Source organism: Pogoniulus pusillus, chromosome 19, assembly GCF_015220805.1.
Source record: "Pogoniulus pusillus isolate bPogPus1 chromosome 19, bPogPus1.pri, whole genome shotgun sequence".
NCBI classification, from domain to species: Eukaryota; Metazoa; Chordata; class Aves; order Piciformes; family Lybiidae; genus Pogoniulus; species Pogoniulus pusillus.
In genome coordinates, this window is record NC_087282.1 from 20435552 (window position 1) to 20452175 (window position 16624).

A 16624-nucleotide genomic window follows, 5' to 3' on the forward strand; every position below is an offset into this window, starting at 1 on the left:
CACAGAACTCGCTATCACTTACATGACACTTCATGGCAGCTGTAAAACATCATATGGGTCCAACAACACTCTAAGGATTGGCTGCATTACCAGGCTCATCTTTATCATAGACAGTATTGGCAGCCAAATTAAGTTCATTGAAGTGGAGCATTAGGCACTTCACGTGACTTGTTTACTTAGAGGTAGGCGATAGCAAGAGCAATAGAGGTGCACTGATATTAAGGTAATGAAAGATACTAAGTGACATGATATCTCTCTTCCCATTTCTCTTTGTCTGAGATCCAGGTATGGAGTCAGGCTTGTAATTTTTGCACACTCCAAGCCCTGCTTTTGCAGACAATATTTTTCTTACTGGTACTACTAAATGAGCATTGGTTTCCCTTCCCAATAATTTTATGAAATAATGTAGTAGTTATTCAACTTCAGCAGGCCACAAAGCGAGTGGCTCAGTCTAAGATAATGGCCCTGGAGCCTTCCCTAACCAGCAGAAGTGGGAGACAGTACTGCAGGGCAAAATCCTTCTCTCACTTAGGATGTGCTTCTCTCACTTAGGATGTGCCGAATGGCTCTTGTCTTCCTGTGCATATATAGGAAGATTAGAAAACTAGCTCAGAGGAGATATAACAAAGGCAGGAAAGGTGAATTTTAAGTCAAACTGTCCAGAACTTCTAGCACCTACACACTGCAGCCAAAGAAGGGGTTTACAGGAAGGTGGTAATGCAGGGGAAGCAATTTATGATTGATATTGCTAAACATCTCTCATATGTTTTGATGAGATCTAGTAGGTGCTACAGTATGAGATTTAGAGTTTTAAATATGCTGACAGTAAAACTGGGAGAGTGAACTGGAAGTGAGGCAGAAGGGAGAGAAGCCAGAAGAGAAAACAATGCTGCAGTGATTAAGTGACACTTACTCACTGGCTTGAAGAAGCTTAGGAGATGTTCATATGCATCTTGTACTTTAATGGTAAAGTTGCTGGGTGCCACTATGCTTTTTTCTAAAGGGCGCTGAGTTGGTGATGCAAAACCTGAAAAGCTCATAATGATTAGCTCGTTATCATCAAAATATCCACAATTAATTACATGCAATGACATTTTCATACTGATTATCTTTCATTATGAAGGCATTTATAGTCATTATGAATAGTGACTACTGATGGCTAGCAAGGTTAAGTATAGATGTCTTTCTGTTGTACTCAATGATATTACCTCAAATTGCCTCATGAACCACAATGAGTAAAGAACTAAAGCTGTTAAATTTCAATTAAAGCTGCCACGCAGGTAGAAATTGTCAAGATAAGAAGCTCTACTGGTAACCTTGTGAGGTGCAGGTTAGGTGGAAAGTCTGTGTTGTATCTATAGATGTATTTGTCTTATGCATGAAAGCAGAACTTCCAGCCTTTTAGATAAAGATTAGACTCCAACTGAAACACAGCAATGTGGTGAAGGGAAAGGCAGCATTATCAGATACAACCTAACAGGCATCTATCCCAACATCTTGTTTTAAGTAATGACCTCTGGCACCCGTGTAGAAAAGAGCAAAATAAACCTGAATGGAGAGGTACTGGAAGTATTTCCCCCTAGCGCTTTGTGGCTCTGGGACTTCCCAAAACACCTTTAATTTACACTACTCAACAACTGTGAAATCACTAAATCTTATTGCTTCACTATAACCCTTTTTCATTAAACCAAAAGTGTAATTCACAGTAGGACTCTGCTGGCAACCACTCCACAATGAGAAAAAAAACCAAAACTACAACCTCTGTATGAGAAACTTCAGAACTTCAGTAGCTTTCAGTGATGGAGTTCACTGAATGCCATCTCATGGCTTTGTAGTTCCTTGTGAGCAGGAGATCGTGGTGTAACCAAAAACTAAGGTACTGAACAAACTTATTTCTTTTGGTAGCAGCATTTGAAGCCCTAAGTGTGTAAATACTGGTTGCCCTGGGCAAAACTGGTCTGTTTTGTGCCAAATAAAACTCCCTCATGAAAGAAAAGTTTCAAAGTAGGGAAAACTCAATGTATGTCAAGGCAGAGACTCAAACTAAAGAGTTACCTAAGTGAGGCCAGCAAAGTCAGTAATAATTATGGCATGGTCCCTCTCCTCACCAGTAATCAAGACAGAAGAATTTAAAACTGTAAAGATGTTGGAATGATTTCACAAGACTTTTATGAGATGATGTAACTGGCCATCATTTCGTTCAGAATTATCTAAAAATATGACCATGGTTATCCTATATTATTCTCATGCATTGATTGAAGAGACACAAGCCACAAATGCAGGCTAAATTGAAAGTGCTGATCAGTAAAAGCTGCACAATTAGAGCACACAGGCACCCAGGGAAAATGGCTTGGGTATTGTTTATTTGGATTTAAAACCAAACCAAAACTTTTTTGTTGTTGTTGCTTGCTTGCTTTTTCTTTGTGTTTCTTTGTTTTAACAGAACTACCTCGACTAAATACTGCAGGCATATTTAACAAGGATCCCTGCAGCAACTGACAGCCTCTCATCAACATCTGAAAAGGTACTCTGTTAAGTCTGGTTTCTCGATGCATAAAGAATCAATGCAAGTTTAACAACATGTGGCCAGATCCTGTACACCCTACTTTGAACTGCCTGCTGTAGTAAGCAAGTACATCAAAACTCATCAGGTGAGAATACTTTCAATATTAAACGGAGGGGAAAAAAAAGTCAAAGTGGAGACAAAACAGAAGACTATAATGAAAGTAAAAGCAAGACATACTGCCAGGGATGAAACAAGCAGCATGTGTTTCCCATACAAATACACAGAGAGAAATGGGAACTATGGCTGACAGAAAAACAAACCCTGTATTTTGCTGTATTTAAGTGCCAGGACTGGTCAATCCTATCTGAAATAATTAACTGTTTGCAACACTAAGTTTCAGTCATTATCTAGACAACAGTAAAATTGACAGCTTAACTTTTTACTAGTAAAATGAAAATGCTTTTCTCCTTGCAATACTCACCTGAATTAATGCTATAAACCAGTATAGGTACCACATACCTCCATGTTAGACAGGTGCCAACTAGCAGCATTACTGCAATGAAACCAACAGTATTAATTGGGATGTAATTATGCATTTTAAAAAATTGGTCTTGATTTTGCATTTATGGATTAGAACAAACATGACAGAAGACTGCTACACAGAGCAAGATGGTCCTTTTTTGTTCTGCAGTAAGGAAACCATATACAGGTGAAGAGGGATTGAAGAGAGACATCTTGGTAACAGAAAACAGACAAAAAAAGATCTCTTAAGTATCCCAGATGCCTTTTAGCTAGAAAGTTTTATTCTAAGTTTGAGGAAAAGGATCAGGACTGAAGAACTTAAAATTATTGGAAGTTTACAAGTGAATTCTAGTTTAGCTCCTTGAATTTTTCAGTCTTTTTAAAAACCAGACCATATGAGATGCTTTGGATATAAATTTTTAAATGGTGTTTCTAAATATTCTGGATAAACAGAGTTTTAGAAACCTCCTCATTCATAGTAAATTAAGAGTTTAGGTTTAAGCTGGTTGTTTTCTCATCTAGTTTGTGTTTTTCCTTTCCTCCAACCAGACCCCCCAGATTGTTTTCACAGATGCTGTATTTCACTTTGCCTGCTGCCCCTGTTGTTACACTAAACAGGTATTTTTCAACTATTACACATATATTTTAATGGTTGAAGTAGCTGAAACCTAGAGAACATCTTGCTTGTAAGGGAAAACTTAGTTTTCCCAAGTGCTATGCAAGTAAATGAAAGATTGTATTTTACTCAACTATCAGCCTTTGAAGGGCCTGTTCTCTCTACATTCCTGTTGCTAAATGATGGAAGCTTTCCCACAACCAGAACCTTTGTGTTTTGTAGAGCAATATACACACACATTCTGTCTCACCCAAAACTCTCTTTTGGTAGTTAAAGAGAAATTATTTAAGAGAGCAGGGCACTTGTTAAAATCTCTGCTATCCAGGACAGTAGAGAGAAGAATTCCTAGGAAAAGAAAGCATGTGAGCTGAAAACAAGAGAAATCGTTTTCCCCATTACATACTTCTTTCGCTGTCTCCTCTGCTATTGCTGGAACAACAACACTACAGCGACACAGAGTGCAGCAACTACAGACTCGTTATGCACGACATGGAATCAAAGGTCTAACAATGGGTTCCCCGTTGCTATGATACAGCTCAGAATGAACAGCACAGATGTGCTAAGTGCATCGCAGTGGCCAAGAAAAAGCTGCACCCAGTTTAAGAAGATAAAGATCAGCCAACATCTCCAAGACTGCTATAAAGTCTCTTAGTCTAATTCAGTAAATCAAACCCAAGTTTATGTTATCACTAATCTCATTCCAGTGTTAAACACAGAAAATAATTATACAGACCAGGTAATAGATACCTCAGGACATAAAAATACACTGAAAAAAAAAAAGTTTGTTCAGATTACTTAAGTTAAACTTTACCGATAATCCGTTAAACGTGAATGAATTAAGTTACAAGATCAGCCCCTAGCTCCACTATCTGCACCCTTAAAGCAAAAAGGTCTGAAACAAATAAAGATTTCTATTCCGTTTATTAGGGACAGACTACGAATAGACAGCAACTCTGCTTTAAGAAATATTGGAGCATAAAGTAAATGATGTCCCCAAATCATCGGTTCTCCAAGCAGCTTGTTACCTTCTAGAAAAAAAACATGCGGTAACAGCCCTTTGAACAGATAAGCGATCTTGAAAGAAGTTGAATTCACATGCAAATGTTGGTTTTCTTCATTTCAGCCGAGTAATTAGTTCGAAGAGTGGCTTTTAAAACCAAATTTGTATGCATTAGCTTGCCAATGCAAGCAACAATAGACAGTATCTTCAATTCCATTGTTTCATTCTACAGACCAGACACAACCACTCTCAGTAGTACCAATGAGGAAATACTTAGGAATGTCTAATTCAGAAGTTAAATAATGCTTCTTCTGTAGCACAGCTTCACACACCATTAAGATCTTCCACATGGTCTTCTCTTGCAGACCACTGCATAATGCAATGTTTCTGTTGCGCAATGTTTCTGTTGCACAAGTAGGGGACTTTCAGACTTAGAACACATAAAAATCCTCCCCTTTTTAACATGAAGCATTTACTTAGATTCCACCTAAGATTGTTTTCTCCTCCTGCTCTAATTGCAATCTGTATCTAAGAGCCCAGTAACCCCAAACCATCCAAAACAAGTGTTAGAGCAGTTCAGTGACAGTCAGAGTCCTAGTCATTTATCGACTCCATCCATGGGATTTTTTCGTGTGTGCTTTGAATTCACTTTATTGAAAATTAGTGTTGTATATTCAATGCAAAAACGTAAAACATCTTTTCCTACTGAACTCTCAGCAGAAACACAAAACAAACATCTGTGATTGTGGCTTTTTTTTTATTATCCACTTCCATACAGCACTCAAAGTACAGAGAAATACTACTTTGAAGCCTATTGTAAAGAAACAGAAGTATCAGTGGTGACTAGTTTGTATTCATGGTTTAGCAGCATTTAGTTATCACCATCACTAATTGCTCAAGATGGATCAACTTCATAACCACAAATGCAGTAGTGACAGATGTGGGATACATCTGAAAAACAGGAGTAAAATATTCATACCCTGATGCAGGCAAAAGATCCACAGGCTGTTCTGAGAAACTCATACTGCTGAAGAGTAAAGAGCGGTTGTAGCAAATTTAACCCTGGTATAAACAGCATAAAAATGTGATGTGAAAGCTACATTGCACTTAAGCCTAGCAAAAATCTCTGGCAAGGAAAACCTTGTAAATCAAACAAATCTATTCAGAACACTTAACTCGGAAGAACTAATCTCACTTTTCATAATAAAGCTTACTGTTAAAGTATTAAAAGATGTTTTAGTGTTAAGGTATTAAAAGTTCCTCTTAGCCACACTGATTTTCATGGATGTGAATATGGCTGGAAAAAGACTGACAAGCATCTTCTAAAATGAAAATCTAAGTACTGTTAAGTTCAAAGGAATGAAGCAGCTTACTACACATTATTGTGGGAAATACATCAAGCTAAGCCTTGTCACTTGTTAAAAATTCTTTAAAGTAGCCACCAGAAGCAGTATCAACATCTTCCCTCAATACAGGCATTTCACTACAAGTCTTACTGTTTCTGGAAATAAATAAATCTTTAACAAAATACAGGCTAAGGATGGGGGAAAACAAAAAAAAAAAAAGAAGAGAGATCCACCTTGTAAATAGATCTTGTAGATCAACACAGAACGTCACTTACCAGAACCATGTAAAAGGGTTACTGAAATGACTAAGGAATATTCACTGCAAGCTAATCAATTTATTCTCTTTCAATATTCCATACTGAAAGGTATTGCAGAGAAACATACTGCAGTTCAGGAAAATGAGTTTCACAATAAGTGCTTTTATAAAAATGCAGAGTCTACACTCAGTATCATATTCACAGTATTTCATTTCTGGATTGCTGAAAGAAAGCGTGGTACAGAATTGATATTAAAAGACACAAAAGGCAGAAAAAGCTCCTAAGTGATTTCAATAATTTCTGCTTAACTCACAAAGATTTTTATCTAGGTTTCAAAATAACTATCTGCCTAAAAGATTTTCCCTTGGTTAACATTTTATACCAACTCTGAAATCTACACTTCCCACCACCATTAACAAAAATGCATTTAGTAAAAGGAAGGAAACGCAAACTTCGTTTTCCCAAGTACTCAGGTTTTGTGCTTTGCCCTACTGAATTTAGACTTTGGCACCATTCACAAATACCTCTCACTCTTTTTAAAGAACTTTATTTTAAAAATAATTTTAATTCATTAGACTATACTTTATAAGTTACCAATAGGACGGACCTGAACTCAAGCATCAGACATTTGTTGCACTTTCAAGTTTTCTAACAACATGACTTCTGAAAAGAAAATTGTACATTTAGAGTCACAGTTTAATTGGTTGAAATTTAATAACATTTAAAAACATTGGAAATTGAGTTGAAAGGGATACATGTGAAGCTCACAAATACTGGAAAAGATCATAACCCCAAAATGCACTTGAAAATGGAATGCAGCTAATTAGTCAGACTGTAGTTTAGTAATTTCACATTTAACCTAGTTAGCACCTTAGTGAACTCAACCACTGAATGTGAGAAATATAGTGCATGTAGTGTGACAACTCAACAGGTACTGTACCATTTCATAATGAGATTTGAGTTTTCTTGAGCACTGTGTCATAGTTTTGAAAACTGGTACTATTTTAGATGTTTTAAGATGTGTAAATGAACAATGGCTACAGTTAGTCTAAACAAAGTAATACTTCCTACTATTTATGAGTTGAGATTGTTAAAAGCAATCATTCATAAGGATTGCATCAACATCAGTTAGCAGAGGAAGATCAAACTTTATTGAAACTGCTTGCATACAAAATATATTGCACTATAACCAAACAAATGTCAACATAAAATCCAATCTGTTGTAGCTAGTATGTACAGAGAATATTGCCCAAGAGCAGTTACATTACAAGGTCAGTCTACCTTGGTTAATTATCTACAGTATTTTAAACCAAACAGCTTACAGATGATGTGTGCAAGGTACCAATTTCTGTTTTCAAATACTATACATTCCCAAAATAAATAACTAGAAATCAACATTAATGTTTGGCAATACTTTTTAAGACATTTTTATATTTGTTAAATCATGTGCAGTTTGTTGCCATTTTTAGTATGCTCACCTGTATGCAAGGAAAAAAAAAAAGAATGGAAAAAAGCAAAGAAATAAAACTCACAAAATACAGAGGCAAGGTCAAGTTTGTACACTTCTGTACATAAACAGTGGCTCTCCTTCTGAAGTAATCTGAATAAAAATGGATTTAAATCAAAGTCCTTATACAGTTTTGCCCAGGAAGTATAACATGTGATTAAGAATTAAAGAAAAAAAAAAAAAGGGACAGCTCTTCCCATCATTTTCCTGATGTATAATTGTACTTTGGATCAAATTCTGTGACACCTTCAAGCTGGCTGGGTAACTCAGACCTTGTACCTCAGAAAGACGATGCATTTTTGTTCAACCTTCAGTATCTCCAACTACTGTTTCTGTACATTTCGGGGCACTACACTTGATGATTTTCTTCCTATCACTGTTGAGATAGCCCCAAATTAAAAGAGTTAAAAAATTTTGGGAGGATGAAAAACATCAGCAGTTTAAACTGGTCATCTGGCCAAAGAGCAGGCACACATTACTAGCTTGTGAACACGTTACACTTGTTCCCTCAGTAACAATGGAGTATTTTAGTTTTCCACAATGGAAAGGTGGTGTGGTATTTTTTTTTCAGCTTTTTTTGAGTGTGTGATTTTTTTTTTGTGGTTTTTTTTTAATATTCTTTTTTTTTTTAAAAAAAAAAAGCTTTTTTACTGCCTACAAAGGAAAAATTACACCCCGTTTTTCAATAACACTATTTGCCAAATCTTCAGTGCAAAATAAATTTCCTATTCTTATAACTGCCTAACTCAATGTTTATGTAAGGAAAAAATCATGGAAAGCATGCACTTGTCTATAAAGTACTAACGTCTGACAAGGATTGCTACATATATTTTACATTTAGTGTTACCAACTCATCTTCCCTGATTTCTGCATCCAAATATAATATTCCTACCTGCCAAGATATAAAAAAGGCACAGATCATACAACTTTTTTTGCTAATGAAAATGACAATTGTTACATCACACATATTTCAGGGTCCACTAAAATATTGAAAAAGGTGGACCAGAATGTGAACTGACACAGGACATAAAACGACATAGCATTTCATGAAGAACTTGTAAGTTAGATTGAAAACAGAAGCCAATTTTCTTACTGCAAACACTATTTATTCTGAAAATTGAGATTGAGCAGTGAATTTGACCCGATGTGTTAAAATGGTACAACTGAACAGAAAGTTTACCAATGCACAGCTCAGTATTTTTAAAACAAAAGAGAATCTTTCATTGTTTGAACTGCAATATGTACTTGAAAGCGATTTGGAGAAATTCAGATACTTTTACGCAAGTTTGAGTAACGTCTTCTTCTGAAAAGAACTGCATACTGTCGATGTTAAAAAAGGCTAACAGAGAACATATGTTCATTTCATGCCCTGCGCCATCTTGCCTACTATTTGTCTTTGGCCTAACAAGTTTCTCTAACATGGAATAGGAATTACTGAAACAGTATAGGAAATATGACTTCAGAATTATGCAGTTTAGGGTACTCCATTCACCAGCGGCTGTTGACCATCTGCGCTGTCCGTTTTCTCTTTCTTCTGATTACGTTCTTTACCCGTGCGCAGCCGACTACCTTCATTGGAGGTATTCTGTAATGTTTTAGTGTGGACACTCCTTTCATTATTGCAGTCAATTCTGATCTGGAACAAGTCAGAGTTATATAAAGCATTCTCTTCCTTTCATTCACCCCTCACACATTCACGACCTTAGCTGCCTGGGAGGAGCATTATTTATTAAACAGAAGGCACAGGGAGTACCACACTCTCAGAGCTTTGTTAAATGTATCCAGATGAAGAGTGTGTATTTCTGTGCAAAAATGCCACACAATGTGGACCTAAAAAACTAAAAAAACCCACACCACACAACAAAAAAACCCTCACCTACAACCTGCCTGGTCTTAGAAGCAAAACAATTTCCTCCCAGTGTTTGTGCAAAAGAAAGTTCAAGAATTAACATCAGATTGAAATTAGAAAAATTATTTCAGTTTCAGTAATTCTACTTGTCATATACAAATTTTTTTTTAAATTACAGGAAAGTTGCCATGAAATGATACTAACACTCAAAAAAGTCTACTCAGCCATCTGTTGAATCTGGAAAAAAAGAGAAAAGTTCATTCAATCCACCAAAAAGACTTTTGTGGCCTTTTTAAGTGGTCATAAAAAAAATTCAAAAAAACATTTTGAAAACAAAATCCAAATGTTAATATTTAATATCCTCGAAATACTTAAAAATACTTCCAACTTGATGAGTCAAGTTTTAACAATATCCAAGTACTAATTTACAGAATATCATCTCATCCAGATCCCTGAGCAACAGGAAAAAAAAAGAGATCATAGACTGTTGATAAGTGTCTTAGCTTCCTTTTTCAGCATCACAATTCAGTACTGACTACTTAAATTTTTTTCAATTAATCATTCCTTAACTACAGAAATTCAATGGACCTAAAATTTTTTTGAGATGTTAATACCTCTATTTCAGAAACATATTCAGGTACTACACCTTTAAGTTTAGTATGCCTACTTGAAAAAAAAATCAATTATTCCATTCCCTCCTCTCCCCATCTTCATTTCCTAAGCAGGCTCTCTAAAACCAAACCAAGAGTCACCTCAGTCTCCCATTGAAAGTGTGATTTCTGGAAGCACCACACAGAAGGCAGCAGCTTGTAGCTGCTTATTAGTTGTTCCCGACATAACTCATCCTATGTAGTAAGGGACAGTGGAAGGTTTGCATGTTATTTTAAGTAAGACCTGTTTCTATATGAGGAAACTTAACCTACAGTAAGTATCATCCTGAATAACTTTACACAAAATATTTTAAAAAGTTGTGGAAAAATCCTCATAAAAGGCCATAAAATATTTAAGGTTTTAAAATAGTTCAATATAAGACTCTGAACAGTGTCTTGGTGTGCATTTTTAACTTACTTCCTAGACTGCATAGCCTTCAATTGAAAATGTTTCGTTCAGTAGTGAAGGTAGTTTCTGAAGTTTAATCTTTCTTACTCTGAGGATTCTGGCTACACCACTTTCTCTTTATACAAAGCATTAAGGATTCTCCTCCCTCAGGTACACAGGCAACAGACAACACACAACGCAGCAAGAAAAGAAGCTAAAACCAAAAACCTAGTAAAAATAAAGACTGAAATCAAACTGGTTAATAAATCCTTGGCACTGGTGATTAGATTTCTGACTCAAGTGAGAGTTAGCATTACAAAGTTGCATCTTTACACAATTTGATATTCCTGTGTGCATGTTACAAAATGACAGAGAACTTCTGTATATCCCATTAGAGAATTAGGATGCAGAAGGTCAATGTGTCAGCTGCAGCTGTGAAGACTCTGAAGTCAGTATATGACACACAATCTTAAGCAGTGTAGAATTTTTTAATAAGAGAAAAATTACCTCAAGAGATCCATCTGCTGTTCTCCCTTTTGCATCTCTTGAGTTACGCTGACGGTTATCTGTTCGCGACTGTTCATCATTTCCTATAAGAACAATTGAGCAACTGAGTTGTTCAAAGAGATACGATCTTCTTTCATTTATATGGTATATAAACACAATGGAGAATTAATGTTTTTACATAAAACTAAAAATACATTCATAATAACCTGACAGTTCTCAAACTATGGGCCGAGAATCACTGAAGAAAAAGTATTTTCGAGTGTTAATCAAAGCAGACAAGACCATTGTGTTTAAAAGTACTGCAGTTTAAAAAGAGACTGTTGTCTACTAAGGAAAACAACCTTAAGAGAGAAGAATGCTTTTAGTTCATAGTTGACATGTTCAGAGTTTTTGTAATGGTTAATAAACTAAGTTCACACTACCCCCTTTGAGAAAAATCTTGTTAGTTCAGCAATACCTATACTTTGGAAAAAAAAAAGTTCAAGAAATAAGTGGAGCTGTAAACAGAAGTATTTAAATAAATAATGAAATACCACATGGAATATATACAGTTAAGTTCTTCCATCTTATTTTGCCTAGTCACTTACATTACACATATACTTCACAACCTAATATAATCCTGTTGCATGAAATTAAAATACAAGATGGGAATATGGACAGTTGAATGAGTAAGACAGGTAAACAATTTTTCAATATCCACCAACAACCTAGAACTTGATGCCTTGACCTCCTTGAGTAATGGCACAGCTCACAAACTTAAGATGCATGTAAAGAAAGGAAATTATTAAGAGTGCTATTCCAATTTATTCATACAGGGAATAAAGGCTTTACATAATGTATGAAGAGACAGAGATGGAATTGCCCCTTAACAATTCCGCAGAAGATACCAAAACATGTGAAGTTGTTTGATAAACTTGAGGTCAAGGGTGATAATCACAAGGACTTAAACAAGCTGAAGGAACAGATCAACAAAAACTCATTAAAGGTGAAGCTCAAGTCCCAGAGCTTCAACAGGATAACTGCATGCAATAGTACATGCTGTGAGATAACTACATATCCAGCAGCTGCACATGAAAGGAGATGTCCTCTGGACAACTTGAATAAGACATGACTGTGCTCCTGCAACAAAGACAGGTGACCAAATAATGGGTTGTGTTAGGAGAAGTGTGGCCAGCAGAATAAAAGAGGACTTTATCCCATTGACATTTAACACATATGAATTTAAGTACTCAATGTTAAGTCACTAAAAAAGTGGAGAACTAAGGAGAAGGCCACCAGGATAACTAGGAGGTTGGAGCAGATGACAAAAAAAAAAGCTTATAGAAAGGAATTTGCTTCAAGATTCCAACACTAACCTTTGAATCCTCCACGACCCCTCCCTCCTTGCCCTCTTCCACCACCTCCACGCCTTCGCCCATCTCCTCTACGAAGGTAGTTGTCTCGCTCCTCTTCTGCTGGGGCTGCTGACCAATCGCTAAGTTCATCTCTGTGATCAGACTCTGTTTCAGAAGCATTTGATGCTTCAGAATTAGTTCCTATCGAGACGATAAAAAAAAATTCCAAACATGCCAGTGTAGCTTAGCATGAAAATACTAAAGCAGAAAAAAAGTAATTTTAAGTTTTGTGTGTGTTATTAAAAGTTCTGTGTCTTTTTTCCCACCAACCTCTGCAGCATACATAATACAGACAACTGTGTGATACGCATTGCCTCTTCAAAAAGTAAAAGACAGACACAGACAAAAGTTAGAAGTATGTTTAAGGTTAAATGATTAAGTGCACCAGATTTAATTACTTGGTGTCATCAGCCTATGATGTTATTATTGAATCTACTACTCAAATGAAGCAAGTCTGGTAAAATACAGTAAGTCTAGTAGAATATTCTTTTGTGACTAGGCTCTTGTGGTAGAAACTAAGTTCAACATAATGTAAGGAAAATAGCTCTGCTGCAAATTGAGCTACACAGTAGTTTAACATAAGAATACTTGCACTATGATTGCCTCTTACAGGATCAAATAAAAACTGAGGCATTACTAGGAAATGTTCAAAATACGGATTAAAACAACTGTTGACCAGAAGAGTTGATAATGTAGAAGACATAAGCATACTATGAGACAGGAACTGCATGGAAGTAAGTTTAGAATAAATACAAGCTCTGCATTTTACTTCAGACTATTTTTTGCTGCTCAAAGCTCTACATAATCTTTGAATATTAATACTCAAATGAATTTTTGTTTTAGCAGCTCCACTTCCAAGTCCAGTCTTTTTCACAAAATGGAAGGCCACTCTTTAAATTGTAAGTGTAATTCTAGTTACCTACCTGAAGCATAGCCAGGACCACGTCTGCTATGCCCTCTGTTTCTGTAAGGTCGACTTCCGCGTCCAAGTCCTGGGCCATCATCAGTCACGTACCCTTTTTCTTTATCTGTACGATTTGGTGGGGGCCTAGAAGTAGCTCCAATCTGCCGAAGCTGTTCATCAATCTGCAATCTTTCCAAACGCAGCTGGTCCACTTCCTACACAAACACGAGCACCACCAGTCATACATAACCACTGTTTAAACTGTTCGAATGCACAGGCTTGCAGTTCTCAAAGAAACAGCGCTTAAGTACTGCAGCTAATAATCTCTATACTATTTAAATAATTACTCAGCTTTCAAAATAATTTGTTTACCAAAAAACTTCCATTCAAATCTATTTGCTACCTGTGGCACAGTTGGCAAGTTCAAGTTGGTTTAGAACAGATACAACAGGAAAAAGCAATATGATTGCTTGTTTTTAGCAGGTACAAAAAAGCAATATGATTGCTTGTTTTTAGCAGGTACAATTAACTATGTTTCACTATTAGATGTATGACACGTTTACCACTCTTAGGGAATTTAAAAATTCTTTAAGCAGAAAATTGCATTCCTTAATTTTTGAAATATCATCCATTTAAAGCATTGCAGCAATTGCAGAACTTTTTAGATTCCAACTCAAGCTTCTCAAACTGCTGCACATGTCATATATTGAAGTTATTAAACCATTTTGATGTAGTATTCCTTCCCAAAAAGGGCTAACTGCTGTTAAATTCTACTTAATTGTAATGAATAATACCAGGGAAGTGAAGAAGCACAAAAGCATAGTGCTGTAAGTAAGGCATGGAAAGACAGCCAGCATGCAGAAATCCTCACATGCTAAAAGAGATAATTCCCTACAGCAACACAGAACACTTTTGACCGTCCGAGATGTTGCTTAGCTAGCTAGTCCAGCTGGGACTTGGACAAGATGCCTCAGCACTCAGAGATGAATCTCATCAGGCCCTGCTGACTTGTGTATAATCCTTTTTTTCCCTTTTTTCACAGTATCACACAGTATCACAGTATCATCAGGGTTGGAAGAGACCTCACAGCTCATCAAGTCCAACCCTTTACCACAGAGCTCAAGGCTAGACCATGGCACCAAGTGCCACGTCCAACCTTGCCTTGAACTGCCCCAGGGATGGCGACTCCACCACCTCCCCAGGCAGCCCATTCCATTTTCTCCAGATGCTCCCTAATTTAGTCTTCCTTTAAAGAAAGCAAAGTCTTTTTTGCTTCAAACTCCCATTGCTTTCAGAGGCCAGGTGCTTCTCAGGACAAATCTCATCAATAAAGGAAAAAAAAAAATTAAAAATCCCAAACAAACCACCAGAGTGAATATGACATTCAGTACCTCATCCTATTCCTTTGTGACTAAATTCCCTACTTAATTAGGGAGCAGGCTTGCATCTTCTGTAGGATTCCTTTTGCTGCCACTGTAACTGTAGAAGCTCTATCTCTGTTTCAAAGCACTGACAAACCCAAGTACCCCACAAGCAGGATTAAAAGATACTTGCTCAGTAGGCAAGTAAGCGAACAAAATTAATTTATTCCATCTTCTGTTACATGTACTGAGGAATTTCTTTTAGCTATCAACAGAAATTTCAACATTCTGGAAGATTCAATAATAGCTACTGCACAGACTGGACATGTATGAAATTATGAATGGTCTGGAGGTTGCAGAAGAGGTGCAAGAATATATTTAACTTGAAGTGATCCCTACTGTTAGCATCTACTCCATGAGAGTTTTTTTTTTATTCTTTTGGATTTTGAACCTGCGAAAACTCCGATTTTTCAGTCCATCTTTCAGTTAAGTGATTCTACAATAATACAATACAGCTTTCAGGAAAAACCCTTCTAGGCTGAAAATCTGATTTTTCAACAGCTTTTGGGACCTGAAAAGAGTTTGATCTGAAGCATTGATAGAAAAATTCCCGTGGCAAAAGCAAAGTCATTTTTCTCACCTTTAAATAATTAAGATGATAATCCAGAAGAACAGTTGCATTCGTGATGCTGTCCTTGGTTCCCACAAACACAAATGGTACCATTCCCTAAAACACAGTAATAGTGGCCCTATGGTTATTGATTAGGCATCAAATACTGAGAAGAACCAAACATATTATAATCAAACTCTAAAATAAGTCTTCTCTGTGTTGTAATGAGAAAAACAGTGCATTTAAATTTTACTGTGCCTAGCTCATGAAGGCTAATTCCCTTTATGCTGAAAGCTTTAATACGGAAATTTAGATTGTATGCATCCCAACATGAACTTTTTTGACAAGTAAAAAAAAAGAGTCAATTCAAAACACTTCTTGCTTCCTCCCTTCAAAATTAGTATCATCTTTGCTGATCATGTCTACTGTCTCACACCAGGCTGTTTTAGGCTGCGGATCAGTAAAGCAACCTTAGATCATTAGAATGTAAATCAACTTAACAGCATGTCATAAAACAAAACTTGACCCTTTCTTGAGGATCTCTCAATCTGTAAAATGGGAAAAAAAAATCAAGAAAAAAGAGTTAGCATCTCAGTTAATGATTGCTAGTTTACATTTGATTATATTTCCAGCATTTTAAGCAATTTGGCAAATACCTGAAAAACATAAAGCTGCATAGTCCCATGCTTGTAATTATGACATTCAGAAAAAAATATATCTAAAGACTAACTTTGGTGGCCAAAGAGGCTGAAACAACCTATAAGGGTTCCATTGAATGCTGAAAACTGAACTTCATCAGATACAAGGATCATTTCCACATGAAAATTCCTGACACTAAAATAGATCCATGCAGCATTTTTGAGGTGTGATTGCAGCCCACACAGACCCAATGAGCTAACTTTAAACTACTTTACCAGCTGCAGCCTCACCATGGCAGCGTAAACTTCACTGCGGACTGTGAAAGTCAAACCAAAAGCCTCATAAACAGTTACCTGCTTAACCTCACCTATGACACTGTAGATCCAGAGCTTGACTATGCCTACTGAATTAAAATTTTTGTTTGGTATCGCATAGTTCTTTTCTCAGCCTCACAAGTGAAGCAATTTGAGACACAAGTGTCTTAAGGTATATGCACAGCTTTCAAGCAGTAAGTCTACAATTGGTCTTCGGCCCTTTTTAAAAATCTAAACAACTTCTGGTAGATCTT

The 16624-nt window shown here is 36.4% G+C and overlaps 1 protein-coding gene across 7 annotated transcripts in view; it reads right to left on the reverse strand.

Moving 5' to 3' along the window:
* Positions 1-7375: 7375 nt before the first annotated feature.
* FMR1 (fragile X messenger ribonucleoprotein 1) overlaps positions 7376-16624 on the reverse strand; it is a 30548-nt gene continuing 21299 nt past the window's right edge. Inside the window, exons 11-16 of one of the 7 annotated variants that reach the window (XM_064159597.1) lie at positions 15448-15534; positions 13466-13661; positions 12504-12683; positions 11149-11231; positions 9808-9840; positions 9256-9339 (exon numbers count right to left, since the gene is read on the reverse strand). In XM_064159597.1, the coding sequence (XP_064015667.1) occupies positions 9820-9840; positions 11149-11231; positions 12504-12683; positions 13466-13661; positions 15448-15534 (567 nt within the window). In that variant the 3' untranslated portion in view covers positions 9256-9339; positions 9808-9819. Of the gene's footprint in view, positions 9391-9807; positions 9841-11148; positions 11232-12503; positions 12684-13465; positions 13662-15447; positions 15535-16624 lie in introns of all 7 variants that reach the window. The other 6 variants (XM_064159596.1, XM_064159598.1, XM_064159594.1 and 3 more) reach the window with 6 other exon arrangements.